The sequence below is a fragment of the Diaporthe batatas genome (genome assembly GCF_019321695.1).
Source record: "Diaporthe batatas strain CRI 302-4 chromosome Unknown Contig00008, whole genome shotgun sequence".
Classification (NCBI taxonomy): Eukaryota; Fungi; Ascomycota; class Sordariomycetes; order Diaporthales; family Diaporthaceae; genus Diaporthe; species Diaporthe batatas.
Window position 1 is genome coordinate 53,138 of NW_025408555.1, and position 20,349 is coordinate 73,486.

Consider the following 20,349-nt stretch of genomic DNA (forward strand, 5'->3'; position numbering starts at 1 on the left):
TCCAGCGGTCCTCCAGCCTGCCCGACCTGCTGATTACCCCGGGCGACGCCCTCAAAAACATATCTCTCACTCCATCTCACCCACTCCCCCACTCTCTCACTCTCACACACGCACGCCCCAGAGCCACACAGCTCGTCACCACAGCATCCTCAACATGCTCGCAAGCCGGTTAATACCGCGGACTGCGGTTCGCTCTGCCTTCACCAGGTCCTCCCTGCCCACCGTCGCGGTCCCCAGATGGCGACGCTCCTACGCTACCGAGGCTGAGGAGAAGGATCTCGTCATCATCGGCGGTGGTGTTGCTGGCTACGTCGCCGCAATCAAGGCTGGCCAGGAGGGCCTCAAGGTACGTTGCTCAAACCACCCCCTCCCAGACCTCCCCAGACCTCCCCCTACCCTGACGTCGCCGTCTTGCCCCCCTCGCACGACGCCGCCAGACGCTGACCAAGCCTCCACCCCTGACCAGGTCGCCTGTATCGAGAAGCGCGGCACCCTCGGCGGCACATGTCTGAATGTTGGCTGCATCCCGTCAAAGTCCCTCCTCAACAACTCGCATCTCTACCACCAGATCCTCCACGACACCAAGAACAGGGGCATCGAGGTCAACGACGTCAAGCTGAACCTGGCCCAGCTGATGAAGGCCAAGGACACCTCCGTCGCCGGCCTCACAAAGGGCGTCGAGTTCCTCTTCAAGAAGAACGGGGTCGAGTACCTCAAGGGCTCCGGCTCCTTCGTCAACGAGCACGAGATCAAGGTCCAGCTCAACGACGGCGGCGAGACCAGCGTCGTCGGCAAGAACATCCTGATCGCCACCGGCTCCGAGGCCACCCCTTTCCCCGGCCTGGAGATCGACGAGAAGCGCGTCGTCAGCAGCACCGGCGCCATCGCCCTGGAGAAGGTCCCCGAGAAGCTCATCGTCATTGGTGGTGGCATCATCGGCCTGGAGATGGCCTCGGTCTGGTCCCGCCTGGGCTCCAAGGTCACCGTCGTCGAGTTCCTCAACCAGATCGGTGGCCCCGGCATGGACTCCGAGATCGCCAAGCAGACCCAGAAGATCCTCAAGAAGCAGGGCATTGACTTCAAGCTCTCCACCAAGGTCGTCGACGGCGACAAGTCGGGCGAGACCATCAAGCTGAATGTTGACGCCGCCAAAGGCGGCAAGGCCGAGTCTGTAGGTGGCCCCCTCCCTCTACCCACTTCCCCCTTTTGGGGGGAACCCCCTGGGGCTCCTGGGAGACTTGTTCGCACTGGCTTGTTTGAAGGCGTACGTTTACTGACCAAAGCGCCCGCGCCACAATACAGCTCGATGCCGACGTCGTCCTCGTCGCCATTGGCCGCCGGCCGTACACCGCCGGACTTGGCCTGGAGAACATTGGCCTGGAGCTCGACGAGCGCGGACGGGTCATCATCGACCAGGAGTACCGGACCAAGCTGCCACACATCCGCTGCGTCGGAGATGTCACCTTCGGACCCATGCTGGCCCACAAGGCCGAGGAGGAGGCTGTTGCTGTCGTCGAGTACATCAAGAAGGGCTACGGCCACGTCAACTACGGGTGCATCCCGTCGGTCATGTACACGTACCCCGAGGTCGCATGGGTGGGCCAGAGCGAGCAGGACCTCAAGGCGGCCGGCACCCCCTACCGCGTCGGGACCTTCCCCTTCAGCGCCAACTCCCGCGCCAAGACGAACCTCGACACGGACGGCATGGTCAAGATGCTCGCGGACCCCGAGACCGACAGGCTTCTTGGTGTGCACATTGTCGGCCCCAACGCCGGCGAGATGATCGCGGAGGGCACGCTGGCCCTCGAGTACGGCGCTTCATCTGAGGACATTGCGAGGACGTGTCACGCCCACCCGACGCTCGCCGAGGCGTTCAAGGAGGCTGCTATGGCGACACACGGCAAGGCTATTCACTTCTAGGTGGAGAGGGAGGATGTATACTAGGTGTCTGTCCGGTATTGTACATGAACCCCCCCGCATCACTGCCAGGACGAGAAAGTCTAGGGGCTGGTGGTGTGAAGGAGTAATGATAGAGCAGGCAAGGAATGAATCAGAGAGGGAGGGGGAGAGGTGATGACGAGAGAGAGAGAGAACAAGAATCAGTAAAAGGTCTCAATGTTCGATTGATGTCCAAACTTGTGTGATGTGCGCGCGTGCGTGTGTGCGACAGCACTGACCCCCGGCACCTGTCTCGGCGGAACTTGACATTCACCAGTGGCCGCAGCAGGATGGACAGCTGAACCTGCTCAGATTGAACTGAGCCCCGAGGCCCGCGGCGCCGGCTGCTGGGTGGGGGTTCAGGCCATGTGGGAGATTCAGGCCACCGCCGCACCCGGTGTTGATGCCACCAAGACCAGGTCCGAGGCCGCTGAGGAACATGTTGACGTTGTTCGGGCCCCCGACGCCAGCCGAGGGGGGCCCGCCCACCTGTGGCTGCTGGTTGACGAGGTTGGCGGGGATGACGAAGACGTTGTTGGTACCCATGTAGGGCTGTGTGGCGCCGGGACAGGTGTGTACGCAAGGGGCCTGGCAACTGTGTGGCGGGGCGGCGCCGCGGCAGTGTGCCGCTGTTGACGGCGAAGGGTGGCTGCAGCCCCAGACGGCACCACCCTGACAGCCCGCATCGCCGAGGCGGGTGAGGTGGTTCTGCAGGATCAGGCGGGCGACGAGGCCGGAGAGGCTGTCCAGGCTGATGTTGCTGCTGTGGTGGTCGGCGCCGCTGCATTGTGGGGAGAAGATATCGTTACTCCTGTCACGAGGGCGGCCCGGCACGGTCAGACATCGCATCAAGAGGTGATTGATTTCTCTGGGCCCCAAGAGAGACGAGACAGAGGACAACATACTGCCTCCAGTTCCGGTTCCCGTAACCCATACCAAATGCTGCGTGAACATGTTAGCATGGTGGCGAGGCTCAGTGGCCAGGTCGGCGCAGAGAAGGCCTCACTTTGCTCAGCCCAACCGCCGGGCTGATGGGCGAAGGCGTAGGGCCAGAAAGCACCGCCGTAATAGCGAGGCATGGTTGGTTGATGACTTGAGTCTCCAGGAACTCGAGAGCCCGCAAGCTCAGAGGGGGGGGGGCACGAGTTTGTGGCAATAAGCACATGGGAGACGGTCCTTGAACGAGAATAGAGCATGATATGTTATACACGAAGCCATGAATGTTTGCTACCAGGGCCTGCCTGCCTGCTTGCTGTGGCTACTCGGGCGCGCTTTGCATCCCGCTCGAGAACCTGCCGGCTGGGCAAACACACAGGGACGAAAAGGCGGTGGCTGAGAAGAATGTCTGGACGGTGACAAGATCCATGATGGTCGACTTGCACATTCGTGGGGCGACGTGCACGACGTGCTTGGTGGCCGTCAGCCTCCGGCCCTCTAGGTCGGGACGGACTCGGGGGTGGGGCCGGTAGACCGGGGCCCGGGGTTCGGCAAGTAACACGCTAGGATAATCCGAGGGTCCGTCTGTCCGCCTCGGCAGCACTTGCAGATGCAGATGCAGATGCAGATAGATGCAGCAACAACACACCACCCGCCGCTCTGCACCCCAGAAATAACCTCCGCAGCCCCAGCGACACAGGGCGCAGATCAGCCATCTGGCGTGGTAGTCGTCCAAGCAGTGCAGGTCGACGAGTGCTTGCCCGAGTAGAGACAAGCAACGGTCCCGGTCGTACGATCACCATCGGTTGTTGAGCTGTCGGTCTGGTCATTTTGCCCTCCCTGTCACCGCCGGGGTGCAAATTTTGCCTCCCCTCCGCTCCTGTGCTCTTTCATTTTTGTATCCCCCCTCGAGGCCAGCCCAATTGACAATCGACACACGCCGAGAGCCAGCCCAGCCCAACATCGACGCGACGCCAGCCATGGACACGACAAAGGGTCGGGCACCGGACCGGGCCCGGCAGTACCCCGTCATGACAACAGGCGAGGTCGAGCAGCTCATCGCAGACGGCAGGACCATCATCATCATGGACCAACATGTCCTGAAGGTCGACGCCTGGATCAAGTACCACCCTGGCGGCGACAAAGCCATCCAGCACATGGTCGGGAGAGACGCCACCGACGAGGTCAACGCGTCCGTCCACCCCCTTCCCCACCCCGCCTGCCGCCTGCCGCTTGCACTGACTGACTGACACCTTCTCTCGGCAGCCTACACTCCCCCGAGGCGCGGGCCATGATGGGCAAGTACAGGATCGGCCGCATCGAACACAGATGGGACAACATGGTGCCCCCTATTCAGGGCGGCATCTTCACGCCCAAGGCACATGTCAGCGGTCGCTCGAAGGACTCCCCAGCCTCTAGTCATGCAAGCTCACGATCCGCCTCGCCCGTGTTTGATACACACGACAGCAACGGCCGGGTCCTGCGCAGCCGCAAGACCGGTGCTGTCTCCCCCCCGTCGTCCATGCGGCCCTCGTCCTCGACCTCGGTCACCTCCGCCGACGACGACGACGCCGACGGTATGAGCCTCCTGGACCGCAGGACCATGCAGGAGATCAAGCAGGACCTTGACATATACCCGGCCCTGGACCCGGCCACCCAGGACAACATCGTCGACAAGTACCGCCGGCTGAACGAGAGGATCAAGGCCGAGGGGCTCTACCAGTGCAACTACTGGGCCTATGCTATCGAGTGCTCCCGCTACGCCCTGTTCTTCGGCCTGTTCGTCTTCTTCCTGCGCTGCAGGTGGTGGGTCACGAGCGCGTGGTGGCTGGGCGTCTTCTGGCACCAGCTGGTCTTCTCTGCCCACGATGCCGGCCACATGGGCATCACCCACAACTTCCACGTCGACACCGTCATCGGCATCATCATAGCCGATTTCGCCGGCGGCCTGTCCCTGGGCTGGTGGAAGAGGAACCACAACGTGCACCACATCGTGACCAACTCCCCAGAGCACGACCCGGACATCGAGCACATGCCCTTCTTTGCCATCTCCCACCGCTTCCTGCAGAGCCTGCGCTCCACCTACTACGAGCGCGTCATGACCTATGATGCCTTTGCCAAGGTCTTGCTCAGGTTCCAGCACTACTCGTACTACCCGATCCTGCTCTTTGGCCGCTTCAACCTCTACCGCCTGTCGTGGGAGTACCTCCTCGGCGCGCAGGCCCCGCGCAGGGGCCCGGCCTGGTGGCACCGCTGGCTCGAGCTGGCCGGCCAGGCCTTCTTCTGGTACTGGTTTGGCTACATCGTGCTCTACAGGTCCATCGACTCGGGCTGGGCCCGCCTCGCCTTCGTCATGGTCAGCCACATGGTGACCATGCCTCTGCACGTGCAGATCACCCTGTCCCACTTCGCCATGAGCACCGCGGAGCTGGGCCCGGCCGAGTCGTTCCCGCAGAAGATGCTGCGCACCACCATGGACGTGGACTGCCCCCTCTGGCTCGACTTCTTCCACGGCGGGCTCCAGTTCCAGGCCATCCACCACCTCTACCCGCGCATCCCGAGGCACAACCTGCGCAGGACGCAGAGGCTGGTGCAGGGCTTCTGCGAGGACGTGGGGATCCCGTACGCCCTGTACGGCTTCGTCGGCGGCAACAAGAAGGTCATTGGCCGCCTGGCCGACGTGAGCAGGCAGGCCGCCATCTTGGCCAAGTGCCAGCAGGTCCTGGCCGAGAGCGGCGACCCCCTGCACCACCACTGATGTGGTACATCAGACCGTATCGAGATGATCTCACCCTGGTCCGGTGAGCTCATCACGTCGTGCCATTTGTAGTGGGACTCGGGGGTGGGGGGGGGGGCGCGGGGCGGCACTGCGTTGTACAATATAGAGATGAGTGCATGCGTGCTGGTGCTAGATTTCACATGTGTAGACCTCATTCGGCTTGCGCCTCGTCTCCGAGGCCCACGACAGAACATGACAGTAAATGGGCGTGGAGAGTCAGCCAGAAAGTCCCGCCGTTATGCTCGAGGCAGGGCCTGGTGCGCCTTGTCCGACTCAAAGGGGCAGTCAGTCGCCTGGTGACTTGCAGTTCCTGCAGGCCTCCCAAAATCCAAATCTCCTTTGAGTTCTTCCCTGTCTCAGTGACCCCTCCCGCGAGCAGCAAGTTAGCGATGATCATTATGTGCCGGCAGATCAAACGTGCGCGCTTGTGGACACGACTTGGCGGAAATGATAGGTCGCGTGGCACTGTGGCAGCGAGATGTGCAAGACGCCGTGCTTGCCAGACTGCCAGATAGGCGAGCCTCAGACGGGCCCAGAAAAGGTGGGCTTGACCAGCTCGCTTATTACTGTATGCTATGTACGCCTCGGCCAGCCGACCCTCTCTGCCCTCCCTTCCCTCTTAGCCCTCTCTGCCCTGGCGCCCTGCCAGCCCTGCCAGCAATGACACTCGTGCCATGTGGCTCTCGGATGCACGAGGGACAAGGGTTGCAGTGGGCGGATGCACGCCATTTGCCCGGCGAAGGGATGATGGGTCGCAACGCCCGGATGTCAGGCACGCCCAGGGCCCCAGCGGACGTCATGTGACGCGAGGATATCCTCGAGCTTGTTTTCCGTTACTTCCCCTGCCCCCTGCCCACCGCACTTGATTGCGTGTACTGTGGGAGTGGAGACAAACTCCCGGCCGATCTTGCTGCAGCCCCGTGGCGGAACTTTAGACTTGAAACAAATGAATAAAAGCGATCACCGTGTGGCAAGGCCGGGGTTTGCCGGAGAACCAGAGAGCCTGGGGGCTGACCGAGGCAGCTGGACGTCAGCCACACTTTGTTTCTTTTCTTGTTTGATTCGAAGTCGATGCCAAGAGAAAGAAACCGACACGAGGGGGGGGGTACGGGGTTCGGCTCGCTAGACGACGGCCTGCCCGTGCTATATTTATGTTATCGGAAATGCCATGTCGCTTGCCTGCACTAATAAACCCCCGTTTTGGTTTGAATGAGAACGCGACATCGAACACGGAGGGGGGAGGGGAGCGCATGAGGGAAGTGGAAGCAGGGTGGCTGCTGCAAATCTTGAGTAGATTAGTTCTGCTTTTCCCTCCCCCCGAGAGAAGAGCAGGAGCAGAAGAAGCAGAGGGATATGCTTCGGTGAGATGGGAGGGCGCACGCGCATCAAGATGCCATACAAGGGCAGGAGGGGGGTCATCTGGCGACGTGAGACTCTGCGCGTCTTTGTCGTGCGACTTTCTCGCTTCCCCGGAATGATGATCCTGAGTTCCTGAACCTTGCCGTCCAGGCTCTACTCTACGTATTGGTATGGCGAGCCCCTCGAGACACCGAAGCGGTGAACGGCCAGTGCGCGGCCCCGGCTCCAGGACCCAGGACGCGCTGAAGACCCTCGATGTCGCAATGAGGCTTCAGCACCGCTGCGAAACGTGCGCTGCGACTCACGCATAACTATCGAATAGCTTTTTTGTTCTCGTCTCTCCGCTGCGCATCCGCATCCCGCCGCCGCAGATTTGCGCACATGGCACAGCAGGGTTCAAGCACCGAGCCTACCATCGAGGCGTGGGACACGCAGAAAATGACAGGCCGGGGTCCCGGTTTATCAGGCCCCCACCCCTTTCTCCCTGGTTCGTGAGGAGGGAACCATGCATGCTGCGCGTTCCTCGCCCAGGGACTTGTTAATTTGCTGCATTCTGGTGCGGCAGCCACGAGGCCCGTCGGAACATTTCCCTCCTGTGTAGTCCTGCACAATCCCGCCTGGCGGATGGTCGAGCCCGTGGCAGCCGGAAGCATATTCGACGTGTACGAACTGACAAAGGGTTAAAAAAAAAAGAAGAAAAAAAAGAGGGTGGACCGGGTTGTAGCCTCCCTGGCCGTGACAATGTGTGCACTCTCGGTGACAAGGCATGGGTTGTCCGCTATGGAGCTTGATCCTCGCTCCAGCTCACAACTCTGCCTCTGCTCGGACCAACAAAGCAACGATGCCCAGGGGACGTTCACACCGAGTTTTCTCGACATGGCCACCGTTGCTGGCCTCGCTGGGCTGAGGCACACCGTATATATCAAGGCTGGAGGACGCTCGTGAGCGGCACCTGGCACACCTCAGCCCACATCTGTCAACAGCCGAAACAAGCCTATGAATCTCGCGACGAGGCCCACAAGCCCAGCACCGAAACGCGAAAGGACACAAGACCCTCATCTCGGCTTGCTGCCTGCCTCTTTTCCGCGTCCCCCTTTTCTATCTGGTCTTGCCCTCGGGTGCTACTGTGCATCCGGGGTCCCGCCCAGAGGTGGTCAGCCCTCAACACTCTTGAAATTCACATTCTGCCCGGTCACGTCGGAAGCAAAGCCCAGGAGGCACAATGGGGAGAGGCAAGATGGACGAAGCTGCTGCTGCGCGGATACGCAAGGCGCGGGGAGAAAAGGTTGGATGGCCCCGATGGCCCCGCTGGCAACCGCCTCGAATGTCTGGCCGCGCTAACCACAGCATCGCAGGACGACTTTGCGAGGCGAGCCGCGATGGCTGCAAGATCAAACAAGGACAGCTCGGGGCAGAACGGACAGGGCGGAGGGCAGGGCGGAAGCGGCAGTGGAGGGCAGGGCGGGGGAGGGAGTAAGAAGTGAACGGGCGCTTAGTAGGTTGCAGTTCGGAACAAGGGCCGACGTGCTCGGACATTGATCTTCTGGGGACAAGGTGCGACGGGAAGACCGGGTTCACATGTTGGTCCCTGGAGTGTGAATCTTTTGCAAGGTTGCCGGCGTGGGGAGTAAGGTTTGGAGAGCGGGTTGGACGTGGTCAGGTCGCAAGCATCCGGTTGGGCGCTACCGGGCAGCGAGTGGAGTTTGGAGTTCAGAGAGATGGCCAGCGCAGACCGAGGGTGCCGGGGCGTCCGTCCGCTCCGTGCTGAACAGCGCTTCGCTGATGAGAAGGGTGTACGCTTCCGCGGTGGCCCTCCGATATCACGCTCGGACGTGCTGTCGAGAAGCCATTGGGAACCTTAGCACCCAGAGACAACGGCTGGGTCACCGGGTCTATCAACCGGGGACGCGTCTCTCTCGCAGGAGAGGGTACCATTATGAATCCCGCAATCTCATTAGCAAATAAGGCAAATAAAATGCAAGCACCTGCATGTCTCTAGAGCTGCCGGGGGGGAGGGGGGAGGGGGGAGGGGCTGTTGGCGACGGGAGATGTCGAGGTGACACAGTGAAGTGCCTGCGCCTCTGGCTGAAACCGAGGGCGACACCGGATCGCATCCGAATCGGCCTTCGCTTCACGCGGTCAGGGTCGGGTGATTGTCGGGGCCCGTCCAGCCCATGGGCCCCTTGCCTGGGAGGGAAGTAGAGGGAAATGGAGGGGATTTCCAATGGGGGTCTGTCTGGCTTTAGTTTGCGAGGGGTGGGCATGTGCTTCTGTCTGCCGGCACCACTTCCTATTGTCTGGGGAAGGGGGGAGGTGGCAGCCGGAGCGAGAGCCAAGGCGTGGCTGCGACCAAGACCCGAGGTCGGCTCGGAGCGCAGAGGGCCGATCCCACAAGTGCGTGGCCTAGGTAGGTGGGAGGGCGGGACGGCGTGCACAACGCGGACGACGCGTGTTGCAGGAGCGCGGTGGAGACGACGCTGGCGTGATGTGCTGGAACGGGATGACCTGTGGTTCTGACTGATTGACTGACTGACTGACTGACTGACTGAGTGACCCTCTTGCCCTCGTACAGGGACCGGATTTAAGGTTCTGGGCCACCGGCTGACGTATCATCGCGTCAAAGCCAGGGGAAAGGGGGCCGGGTCGCGAAATTGTGCACACGGCCTGGCAGCCAGGGCAGCCGCCGAGCCCCGGAGGAGAGTTGAGGCACGAGATGATGAGATGGTGAGCCGACTAAGGTGGCCGTGTCAACGACGTGGCATCCTTCGAGTCTCTGACAGCGCCGCGGCACGACAACACAACTTGAGGTCTATTCCATGGTCAGCACACTCAAGACCTGGCCCAGAACGCTCGTCTTGGACGATTCAAGGATGAGTACCGTGGCAGATGTTGCATTTCATGGAATGATGGGGGCCGTCGCCGTTGCGGCTGTCGACGACGTTGGTGAGGGGTCCGCTTGGGACGGGACTTGGTTGGACTGTCGGCGACAGCCAGGTGGGTGGGGGTCAGGTACGGAGGTACGGAGTACCCAGATACATGTGTACGGCGACGTCATTTCTTATCTGGTAAGCCCAGGCCCAGATAAGCGGGCACAGCATGCACAACCCTGCGCAACCCTGCACCGCCCGACGACAACCCCAGCCTTCTCCAACGTCGTCAACAGCACAAGCAGATATACTGTAATGAACTAGCATCGCTGAGAACAGAACAGCCCCCAGTTGCTTCGCCTCACTCGGCTCGTACAAGGCCCGCTTGCCTACAGCGTGCCTTGTGCCTTGTGCCTCGTGCCCTCGTGCCCTCGTGCCCGTGTACATCTTGTCCCGACTCGCGCCTGTGGCTGGTCGACTCGGTGAGGGGCCGACATCCAGCATCCAGCATCCAGCGCCCACCGCCCACCGCCCACCGCCCGTCGCCATCGCCCTGTCCCAGACGGCTCATATGGTCCGGAAGGCAGCTGCTCACAGTGCTGCTGGCCAAGCCTTGGTCTCCGACGCGGCCTGACCCTGCCTGACGTGGTGTGCCGCTCCTTGCAGTCGCCATGGATCCCAACGTCCAGCGCGCTCTGAACGACAAGCTCTACGACAAGCGCAAGGTTGGCGCCCTCGAGTCTGTGGCACCGCCGTCCCCGCCGTCCCCCCCGGTCAACTGTCGGCTGCTGACCCCCCTCACAGGCTCGAACGCGTCATCCGTGAGTTGGTCGCCGCCAAGGACTACTCCAGGGTCACGGCTGTTCTTGACCAGCTGTGCAACGAGTATGCCTACGCGGTCCACCAGCCTCATGCCCGTAACGGCGGCCTGATCGGCCTGGCAGCCGCCGCCATCGCCCTTGGCCCCGAGCTGCCACGCTACCTCGAGGTCATTGTCCCGCCCGTGCTGGCCTGCTTCACCGACCAGGACGCGCGCGTTAGGTATTACGCCTGCGAGGCCATGTACAACATCGCCAAGGTCGCCAAGGGCGAGATCCTCAAGTACTTCAACCACATCTTCGACGCCCTGTGCAAGCTGGGCGCCGACTCGGAGCTGTCCGTCAAGAACGGCGCCGAGCTGCTGGACCGCCTCATCAAGGACATCGTCTCCGAGTCCGCCGCCACCTATGTCAGCGTCCTCGAGCTCCCAGACACAAAAGGCCCCGGCGGCGGCGACGAGATCAGCAACGATAAGGACATTGTCGACGACCCGCCCGACCTGCCCACCGCCTTCTCCTTGAGGCAGTTCGTCCCGCTGCTCAAGGATCGTAGCTACACCATCAACCCCTTCACCCGCACATTCCTCGTTGGCTGGATCATCCTGCTCGACTCCATACCCGACCTTGAGCTGGTCACGTACTTGCCCGAGTTCCTCGGCAGCCTTCTCAAGTTCCTGAGCGACCCCAACCGGGACGTACACCAGGCCACCCAGGCCTGCCTAGACAAGTTCCTCAACGAGATCAAGCGCATCGCCCGGATAAAGAAGGGCATCGCCGACAGCAAGAAGTCAAAGGGCGACGGGAAGAGGAAGCGTGAGGAGTCGGTTGACAGTGGCAGCGTCCAGGCGGGCCTCGAGGAGGGCGACGAGGTCGCCTCCACCCTGGCCGCCGAGGAGGACGAGACCAGCAGTGAGGATGACTGGGTCCCGGGCCAGGACGTCCAGATCAACTACAAGGCTGTCCTGGAGATATTGACAAACTTCCTCGACCAGTCCAACACGGCAGCAGCCCCCAGACCAGGTGAGCGCACAGCGTCGGCAGCCACGACGGACGAGGACGGCTTGCTCGAGTCCTTGAAATGGATCGTCGAATTCCTGGACATCTGCCCCGAAGAGGTCTTGCCTTTCACGCCAAAGATCCTGGCCCATCTGCTGCCCGCCATGGCCAGCGGCGTCGAGTCGATCCGCCTGGCAGCCGCAAGGGTCAACAATGCGCTGATGAACTACGTCGTCTCTCTCTCGGACGAGCCAGAGCTGTATCTGTCGAACCACCCCTCACGAGCCGGGGTTGCAAATGAGCACCAGGATGGGGCGTCTAGCAACCGCGCCTCCCTCTCCAACTCGCGGGAGCTCGATACCCGGAGCCCGACTCCCAACCTGAACAAGGCGCAGTCGCCCGCCGAGGGGACCCCAAGGGGTCCAACCCCCGCGCCGTCGCACCACCCGCAGGCGGACCTGGACTACGCAGCCGCCGTCAATTCTCTGACCCTGCTGTTCCTGAACGACCACGAGGCCACTCGCGTCGCGGCACTGACATGGCTGATCATGCTCCACAGGAAAGCACCGCGGAAGGTGCTCGCCTTCAACGATGGGACCTTCCCGGCCCTGCTCAAGACACTTTCTGACCCGGCCGAGGCAGTGGTGACCAAGGACCTGCAGCTCCTGTCCCAGATATCTAGGAACAGCGAGGACAGCTACTTCACCAACTTCATGGTCAGCCTTCTCCAGCTCTTCTCCACGGATCGGCGACTGCTCGAGACCAGGGGCAATCTCATCATCCGGCAGCTCTGCGTCAGCCTGAGTGCAGAGCGCATCTACCGCACCTTGGCCGATTGCATCGAGAAGGAAGAAGACGTCGAGTTCGCCAGCATCATGGTCCAGAACCTCAACAACAACCTCATCACGGCCCCGGAGCTCTCCGAGCTGCGAAAGAGGCTGCGGAACCTCGAATCCAGGGTAGGCGGCTATCACGTCTTACACAGTACAAGAAGCAGGATACTGACTGCCGTGTTCAACAGGACGGGCAGACGTTCTTTGTTGCTCTCTTCAGGTCGTGGTGTCACAACGCCGTTGCGACGTTCTCTCTATGCTTGTTAGCACAAGCCTACGAGCAGGCATACAACCTGCTTCAGATCTTGTCGGTTAAGCCTCACCCATCGAATCTGCCTCGAACCTTTTGCTAACCCGCGTTCATTAGTGCCGAGCTGGAGATGACGGTCAACATCCTCATCCAGATCGATAAGCTGGTCCAGCTACTCGAGTCGCCCGTCTTCACGTGTAAGTGTGGATGGGCACTATGGCCTCCCGGACTGGAATGCTAACCCGCCCCAGACCTCCGACTTCAGCTACTGGAACCGGAGAAATACCCCCACTTGTACAAATGTCTCTACGGACTACTGATGCTCTTGCCCCAATCATCGGCCTTCGCGGCGCTCAAGAATAGGTTGAACAGCGTCAGCTCTATAGGATACCTCCACATCGCACCAAGACCGTATGTTCCAACGAATGCGCCTCTCTCACACTCTCGAAAAGGGTCTGTGGTGGAGGCGATTCATTCTCTTCAAACCCCCTCCTCCCGTTCGAACTTCAGTTCAGGATTTGATACTCATGCTGCACCTCTCAGTAACGCCGCGACACCAAGTTCGGCGTCGTTCGACAGGCCGAACAGGCTCAAGGGCCGGGAAGAAGGCATCATCCGCTGGGCCGAGCTCCTCGAGAAGTTCCGCAGCGTGCAGGAGCGCGCGAGGCGGGCGCAGAGGCTTGGGGGTGACCGGGATGACCAGCCGACCTTGGGTGTAGGGGATCTGCGCATCCTGGACGCGGCCGAGATGGCTCCTCCCAAGACCGTGGTGGGCCGCGCAGCGGCTGGGCCGCCTGTTCCCGTGAAGGACAGCCCTGTACCCACGCCGCCGGCTGCTAAGCCCAAGTCCGGCCTCGGTAGGCAGTTCGGGAGGTTGGGGGCTTCGGTGTCGGGAAGGGGGAAGAGGGGTCCCCAGTAATTAGTGTACTGACTGGTTGTCATGGCCGAGCCGACGTGCCAGATCTTGGAATGACGTATGTGGGCTGGTTCGCCCGTAGCCGTGGGACTTGTACTGCATAAAGAGTCGGGTGACAACACCCTGAGCGCATCATTATCCATTCACCTTGCCTTCCGCGGAGTCTCCCTCTCCACAAGCCCCTCGAAAACGGCGTCCCGCCGCCCCGTGATAGTGCGCAGCTCGTCCCGAAGCCGGTCAAGCTGCTGACGAGCACGATCCACGTCTGCCGGCAAGCCCTCAAACTCGCCGACCTGCTGGTCTAGGCGGCGCCGGATGTCGAGAGACTCCAGGTACCTTGCCTCTTCCTCGCCGACCTGCTGAATGGTTGGTTCGGGCACGCCGACCGTGCGTGCCAGAGATGCCAGTTTGCTCTGCATTTCGGGTAGCCTCTTGGACATGGCCTTGAGCTTGCGCTGTAGGTCGAGGTTGTGCCGTGCCAGGTCGGCCGGGGCCCGGTACTCGTCGCCGCGGACGTCCTCGAGCAGCTCGTCCAGGCTGGCGGATTCGGCCTTGACCATGCCCTGGAGGGTCTCGACGCGGGAAGCAGCTTGTTCCAGGTCAAAGAGCCTCATCTGGAGGTCGAGCATGGCCCGCGCTAGCGATGCTGGCTCCGGGTACGCGATGCCTAGGTGGCCAGCAGAAGAGGCCATTGCGTCCAGGGCTGTCTTTCCTTCGGTGCTAAGGTTGTCTTCCAGGGCGCCGTAGAATTCATTCCTGAAGGAGGCGAGGTCTACCGGTGCCCGGTCGCCCTCATCGGCCGCTTCTTGCTTTGCACCCCTGGCTGCGTGGATATCCCGGAGTGCCGCGGCGTCAACCTGGCTGATCAGGTGCCGGTTCTCGTCCGACGTCTCGTTGAGTGTAGCCAGGGCGAGAAGGGCCTTGAGTGTCTCCGGATTGCGTTCAAATTGGGGCACAGTGCGGCCGTTGTACTTGGCAGCAAGCCAGCGGTCGACGTAGTTCCAGTCCTTTGCCGTTGACGCGGCGATGCGTGCGACTGTTGGTGAGAATATGGCAGCGTCTGGCGGGAGCTGGGCCATGGCTACTTGTCTGAAGCTGCCCTTTGGGTGAGGTGAGAATTGTTTTGCTTGTAAGAAGCAGATGCGAGCGCATCAGGCTCCCAAGGCAGAGAGAGGGAGGGAAGTGAGTGTGGTTAGTTTGGATGGAAGCTGTGAGTGCACCCACCCCACGTTGGGTGAGTACCTGGGTACCTACGTACAGTAGGCACGTTGGACGGACCAGCCTGAGGTACGTACCTACCCAGCACGAGCCTATCACAGGCTGCAGGTGGTCCCGAACAGGCCACATGTCTCCCTGCATGTGGGTACGTTCCTGACGTGCCCCATCCAGGAATGCTCACGCCCGTGTCCTCTTTCGGATCTAGATCCGGTGCATAGTCTAATGATTTCCAGAGGCCTCGATCAATCCCGCAGCGACGCGGTCCGAAAGGCCAACTTTCCGTTTTGACCTGCCGTTCCCCCCTCCGCCTGTAATTCTTTCTATATCACGATAATAAATTGTTACTGGGCACGCACGCCTTGTTGTTGCCTCGGAGACTGACTGGCCCATCACGCTCCTTGTTCACCTTTCTGCCTCATCGTGTTGTCTGCCTGCCTGCCTGCCTCTGCCTGCTTTATAACGACTTCGAATCGCTGCGATCCCTTCACCCCCTGAAGCAGACGACCGACACCGCGCCAGCTGCCAACCATCGCCTATCGAGACCGTCTGCCTGTCTCGTATCCACCGCGACCATGCACGTCCGACTCTCGACGCTGGCCCTGGCCGCCAGCTTGCTGTCGCTGTCGCCCTCCATGACCATGGTGGCGGCCCTGTCCGTCAAGGACATACCTTCAGACACCCCCATCTCCGCCCTGCTCAGCTCCGCCCAGCAACATCTCGCCAGGGGGGAGACGAACGACGCCCTCGTATACTACGACGCCGCTGTAGCCAGAGACCCCAACGACTACCTCACCTACTTCAAGCGCGCCACCACCCAGCTCTCCCTGGGCCGCACCTCGCAGGCCGCCGACGACTTCCAGAAGTGCCTCCAGCTCCGGCCCGGCTTCGAGGGCGCCCACACCCAGCTGGCCAAGCTCAGGGCCAAGTCGGCCGACTGGGACGGCGCACAGGAACAGTACACACGTGCCAAGAAGGGCCCGGGCTCGCCCGAGATGGACGAGCTCCTCGAGGCACAGGGCGCCGCCAAACTCGCCGAGGCCGCCCACGCGGCCGGGAACTGGGACGAGTGTATCAACCAGGCTGGTGTCGCCATCATGGTCGCGAGCCGCGCCGTCTCCCTGAGAGAGCTGCGCTCCGCCTGCCGCTTCGCCAAGGGAGAGGTCGAGGAGGGCATGGGCGACCTGCACCACATCGTCAACCTGAAGCCCGGCGACACCTCACCCTACGTCACCATCTCGGCCATTACCTACTTTGCCCTCGCAGATCTTCAGCAGGGCATGGCGCAGATCAGGAAATGCCTGCACTCGGACCCCGACTCCAAGGTCTGCAAGAAGCTCCTCAAGGAGGAGAAGGCGATCGAGAAGACGATGGCCAAGGTCGAGAAGGCTTTTGGGAAGAACCAGCCCATGACGGGGACCAAGCTCTTGATCCCTTCGGCCGAAGACGCGGGCCTCATCCAGGAGGTGAAGGACCAGGTGGCAGCGCTGCGAGAGCAAGGCGTGATCCCAGCAGCCGCGCCAAGCCTCCTCGTGGCGAAGCTGGTCGAGATGGCTTGTCAGGGTTATTATGAGGTGAGTCCCACGAGACGCCAGGGTTTTCCCCCGGAACTGTAGATGCCCACGATGCTGACTGGTCCTGCAGATGAACGGCAAGAAGGCAGATGAGTTCTGTGCCGAGTCCCGAGCCCTGGACGAGAACTCGTTCTACGCCCTGCTCCACGAGAGCAAGAAGGCGCGGGAGGCAGAGGACTACGAAGGCGCCGTCAGGCTGCTGGAGAAGGCCAAGGAGGTCCGCCCGGACAAGCAGGACGTCGTCAACCCCATTCTGCGGGAGGCCCAGATCGACCTGAAGCGCAGCAAGACCAAGGACTACTACAAGGTCCTCGGGGTGGCCCGCGACGCGGACGAGAAGCAGATCAAGTCCGCCTACAGGAAGCTCACCAAGATCCACCACCCGGACAAGGCCGCCCAGCAGGGCCTGACCAAGGAGGTTGCCGAGAAGAAGATGGCGTCCATCAACGAGGCGTACGAGGTCCTCAGCGACCCGGAGCTGCGGGCGCGCTTCGACCGGGGCGACGACCCGAACTCGCAGGAGCAGCAGAGCCCGTTCCAGGGCAACCCATTTGGTGGCCAGCCTTTCATGTTCCAGCAGGGCCATGGCGGCCAGCAGTTCCAGTTCAAGTTCGGCGGCGGCGGCGGCGGGTCACCCTTTGGCTTCTGAAGCTAGATCTAGATTTGTCGTGGGTTTGGTAATACCTTTTTTGTACATGCATGGCGTTATTCGTTTGAGCGGGACCCTGGCGGGGGCCCCAACATACTGGGCTGGAGTTTCAAGATATCACGGAGTCAAGATGACAGCAACGCGCTGCGAGGACGTGCTGGCTGCGTGCAAGAGATAGTGCATCAATATGCGTAGCCAATGCTCAGGTCCAGATCATGATCTGGTTCCCAGTTCGGCGTGCGTTCGTCCCGCTCCCTGCGTCTCACTTGCGCATTCATTCATCAACTTCCCTGAGCGGCGGACTACGTGGATCCGGACAACCCAGGAGGTGGGACTCAAGAGGCAGCTCAATCTCCAAGACAAAACACCAATATCCTCGCATTCACATTGTCACTATCGCAGACAGGAAACAAAACGACAGACGCTTGCGACCTGCTCTATAGATCTAGTAGTACCCGCACATCCATATTCATCCGTACATCGCAGCCTCGCATTTTATGTACATATAAGGTTGCTTAACCCTCGTGCTGAACGCCGAATGAGATCGTCGTCAAGAGACGGCCCACCCACAAGATGGACGTCTCTGTTGTGGTCGCCCCTTGGGCACCATGTCGGAGCTCCAGTGCAGTGCGAGGCGGGCGGGCCCGCGCAGCAAGCGACTGATGCTGCTACATCAGCAACAAGATGCGGCGGGGTTCGCGGTGGATTCGGGCCGATGCCAACCAGCCAGAGGACGGGCCCAGGCCCGCCAGCCACATCCTGAGACCTGTGCAGGGGTCTCGAGGTCAGATGCGACAGGTTCTGGTCTCGTACCCGTGGTGATGCCCTCTCATGACGTATCGTTTGAGCGAATGAAGTACGCCCTACAGTGTGCGACGGGTTAGTGAGTTGGCCGATCAAAGGGTTGCGACGCCGTGGGTGTGTGGGAGGAGGAAGAGAAGGGGAGGGGGAAAGGCAGGTGAGAATGACAAGGGAAGAGCTCGAGGATGAGCGGATCTTACTTTGAGAACTCGTAGGCCGACCAGCAAATGGCCGTGCTAGGCATGGTGGTGACGATCCTCGGCCGGACGCCCTTGAAGAAGCCCCTGAAGCCTTCCCTGCGATACAGCAGCTGGCAGCCTGCCTTGAAGCCGTTCACCGTCCTCAGCTCTGCGTCCGACGCCGTGCCCCTGGTCTGCAGCATCGTCTTGATGACATCCATGGGCGTGGTGAGACCGGCGGCGAAGCCACCAGCGACAGCACCCGCCACACAGTGGGTGAAGGGGTCGTACTGCTTGCCCGGGTTCATGGCGGTGGAGATGGACTCGTAGGCGAGGAACTGGAGGGCGGTGAAAGGCACCGTCATGGAGAGCGTCGTCGGGTACGAGACGTAGAAGGCGCCGAGCCCCTCAGTCCTGTAGACGTACCTGGCGCAGTCGGTCAAAGACCGGTACATCTTGCTCGAGTTCTTGATCTGCATCCTCTGCTTGATAACTGTGATGCGGTTGTCAGCGGGAGGCCGTGGACGGGGAACGTTCCTGCTCGTACCGTCAAAGGGGTTCATGAGCGCATCGCTCGCGATGGTCGCGGCGGCTCCGCTGGTGGCTGCTAGGGGTCAGCTTCTGGGTCGTGCCGGGCGACGGGTGGTGGGCTAGCCTAACCTGCGGCCAAAGGATGGTGCACACCGGCCTTGTTCCCGCCCATGACGTGTTTGACAGCTTCGTAGGTTGCGAAGTAGACGGCATGTGCCGGGCCCGCGCCGACAACGACGCTCGACATGCCACGCCACAGACTCAGGATGCCCTCGCCGGTGGCCATCTTGTATGTCCCTTGTATGACGCCGTTGTAGACGGCGGTGGGAGAGGGGTTCAGGACCTGCATTCGTGTCTGCGCGGCGCACGGGAGGTTAGGCGACATGGCCGACCAAGGGGCAGCGTGGAGGAAGGCGTGGCGAGGGCGGACGAACCTTGATAGCGTCGATAGGGTACATGACCGTGTGCTCCTGTTGGGTGCGGTCAGGGTCTCGATGCGAGCAGGGGACGGGGAGGGCCTCTTGTTGCGACTGGACGTACAGCTATGCCGGCAAAGGCACCGGCCACCATGTTCTGGAACAGACTGAAGTTGGGCGGTAGGGATTCATAGCTGCAGCGCGGCCCCCGGGGGCCAGGTCAGCAGGCATGCAGTGCGGTGCGGTGCGGTGCGACAGACGCAGGGCCAGGAGCAACTCACTCGTAGTCGTCATGGTCCTCGACGGGCGCGGCATTTGGCTGGGCCATCTGGGCCGCAGCGGCAGATGCTTCGCCGAAGGACTTTTGGAAATCCAGGGTGATGATGGCGGAGGATCGGGGCCTATCGTAGGCGACGGCCGTAGCAGCAGCACGCCGGAAGTTCCTAGGGCAGAGGCTTGCGCACAATTCAGCTCGAGGTGCCCGCGAGGCAAACGGCAAACGGCAAACGGCAAACGGGGCGGCTTGAAGGGGGGAGCCGGGCGCCTCGCTCCTGTGGGTTTGAGCTCAACCGAGGCTTGTGACGCGATGCAAGGGGGCGCCGAGTGCACGCAGAAGCACAGGACAGCTGGCGCAACAGAGGAAGAGGGCGTGGCTCAGGGGTGCCGGGGCCAATGGCGGCGGCGGCGGCGGCGGCGGTGGTGACGACGGTGATGATGCCCGGGGAAGAGGAGGATTTCTCTCGGCCAATGCGCAAGGTTTACGTTGGAGGCAGAGATGGGACGTACAACTTAGAAGGTCCAGCGCAGTGCCTAGCTCGTTGGACGGGCGGGCCAGGCGGGCAGGCGGGCGGGCAGGCAGGCAGGCAGGCAGGCAGAGCAGGTCCAGGCCGGAGAAGACGGCAACAGGTAAATTTCTCAGACGGCCGGCCAGGCACAGGCACAAGCACAAACACAGGCACCTCGGTCGGGCAGCTCGGGCACCTTGGCAGATCTGGCTGGACGGCGGGCTGACGGATCGACAGGCTGGCTTTGGCTGGCTGTGCCGTGCAGTGCAGTGGTTTTTTTTGTTTTGTTTTGTTTTTTAATGCGCGGAGATGTCGAGATCTGTCAAGGACTGACCGTGCAGGGCCGCGGCACTGGTGTATCCCATATACCTCCGCAACTCACCTCAACGGCCCAGCCGTAGACAAAACTTGAGCTGGGGCGAGCTAATAAAGGGTTCCTTAGTCGGAGCACCGCAGACAGGGGGCCATGCCCACCACGCACAGTACCAGAGTACCGACGTACCGCAG

At 61.6% G+C, this 20,349-nt stretch overlaps 7 protein-coding genes across 7 annotated transcripts; 4 read left to right on the top strand and 3 right to left on the bottom strand.

The window, feature by feature from the left end:
* Positions 1 to 154: 154 nt before the first annotated feature.
* Positions 155 to 1,920, top strand: KVR01_007594 (dihydrolipoyl dehydrogenase; the record flags this gene model as incomplete). The annotated part of the gene is made up of 3 exons (XM_044783028.1): positions 155 to 346; positions 467 to 1,171; positions 1,303 to 1,920. 3 exons carry the CDS (start codon positions 155 to 157, stop codon positions 1,918 to 1,920), a joined length of 1,515 nt encoding a protein of 504 aa, XP_044643847.1.
* Positions 1,921 to 2,246: 326 nt separating this feature from the next.
* KVR01_007294 (uncharacterized protein) lies at positions 2,247 to 3,017 on the bottom strand (the record flags this gene model as incomplete). Its single annotated transcript, XM_044793027.1, has 4 exons — positions 2,247 to 2,256; positions 2,333 to 2,746; positions 2,844 to 2,880; positions 2,945 to 3,017. The coding sequence occupies 4 exons, from the start codon at positions 3,015 to 3,017 to the stop codon at positions 2,247 to 2,249; spliced, it is 534 nt and encodes a 177-aa protein (XP_044643547.1).
* Positions 3,018 to 3,402: 385 nt separating this feature from the next.
* Positions 3,403 to 5,714, top strand: KVR01_007627 (uncharacterized protein). Its single transcript, XM_044783937.1, has 2 exons — positions 3,403 to 4,066; positions 4,141 to 5,714. The coding sequence occupies exons 1-2, from the start codon at positions 3,855 to 3,857 to the stop codon at positions 5,630 to 5,632; spliced, it is 1,704 nt and encodes a 567-aa protein (XP_044643880.1). The 5' UTR covers positions 3,403 to 3,854; the 3' UTR covers positions 5,633 to 5,714.
* Positions 5,715 to 10,164: 4,450 nt separating this feature from the next.
* Positions 10,165 to 14,871, top strand: KVR01_007245 (uncharacterized protein). Its single transcript, XM_044781419.1, has 5 exons — positions 10,165 to 10,618; positions 10,684 to 12,652; positions 12,715 to 12,833; positions 12,894 to 12,973; positions 13,028 to 14,871. Exons 1-5 carry the CDS (start codon positions 10,551 to 10,553, stop codon positions 13,693 to 13,695), a joined length of 2,904 nt encoding a protein of 967 aa, XP_044643498.1. The 5' UTR covers positions 10,165 to 10,550; the 3' UTR covers positions 13,696 to 14,871.
* KVR01_007647 (uncharacterized protein) lies at positions 13,836 to 14,771 on the bottom strand (the record flags this gene model as incomplete). The annotated part of the gene is made up of 1 exon (XM_044785698.1): positions 13,836 to 14,771. The coding sequence occupies one exon, from the start codon at positions 14,769 to 14,771 to the stop codon at positions 13,836 to 13,838; it is 936 nt and encodes a 311-aa protein (XP_044643900.1).
* Positions 14,872 to 15,482: 611 nt separating the features above from the next.
* KVR01_007233 (uncharacterized protein) lies at positions 15,483 to 17,130 on the top strand (the record flags this gene model as incomplete). Its single annotated transcript, XM_044784985.1, has 2 exons — positions 15,483 to 16,481; positions 16,552 to 17,130. 2 exons carry the CDS (start codon positions 15,483 to 15,485, stop codon positions 17,128 to 17,130), a joined length of 1,578 nt encoding a protein of 525 aa, XP_044643486.1.
* An 829-nt stretch (positions 17,131 to 17,959) lies between these two features.
* Positions 17,960 to 20,310, bottom strand: KVR01_007285 (uncharacterized protein; the record flags this gene model as incomplete). The annotated part of the gene is made up of 8 exons (XM_044787055.1): positions 17,960 to 17,993; positions 18,132 to 18,603; positions 18,658 to 18,714; positions 18,771 to 18,996; positions 19,076 to 19,111; positions 19,182 to 19,251; positions 19,339 to 19,528; positions 20,301 to 20,310. 8 exons carry the CDS (start codon positions 20,308 to 20,310, stop codon positions 17,960 to 17,962), a joined length of 1,095 nt encoding a protein of 364 aa, XP_044643538.1.
* Positions 20,311 to 20,349: the final 39 nt, after the last annotated feature.

Excerpts from the sequence above, each read along its gene's own strand:
- KVR01_007627 (XM_044783937.1), top strand. The coding sequence starts at position 3,855 with ATGGACACGACAAAGGGTCGGGCACCGGACCGGGCCCGGCAGTACCCC. Across the intron at positions 4,067-4,140 it reads GCCACCGACGAGGTCAACGC|CCTACACTCCCCCGAGGCGC; the intron begins GTCCGTCCACCC and ends TTCTCTCGGCAG.
- KVR01_007245 (XM_044781419.1), top strand. The coding sequence starts at position 10,551 with ATGGATCCCAACGTCCAGCGCGCTCTGAACGACAAGCTCTACGACAAG. Across the intron at positions 12,834-12,893 it reads TACAACCTGCTTCAGATCTT|TGCCGAGCTGGAGATGACGG; the intron begins GTCGGTTAAGCC and ends CGCGTTCATTAG. Across the intron at positions 12,974-13,027 it reads CGAGTCGCCCGTCTTCACGT|ACCTCCGACTTCAGCTACTG; the intron begins GTAAGTGTGGAT and ends AACCCGCCCCAG.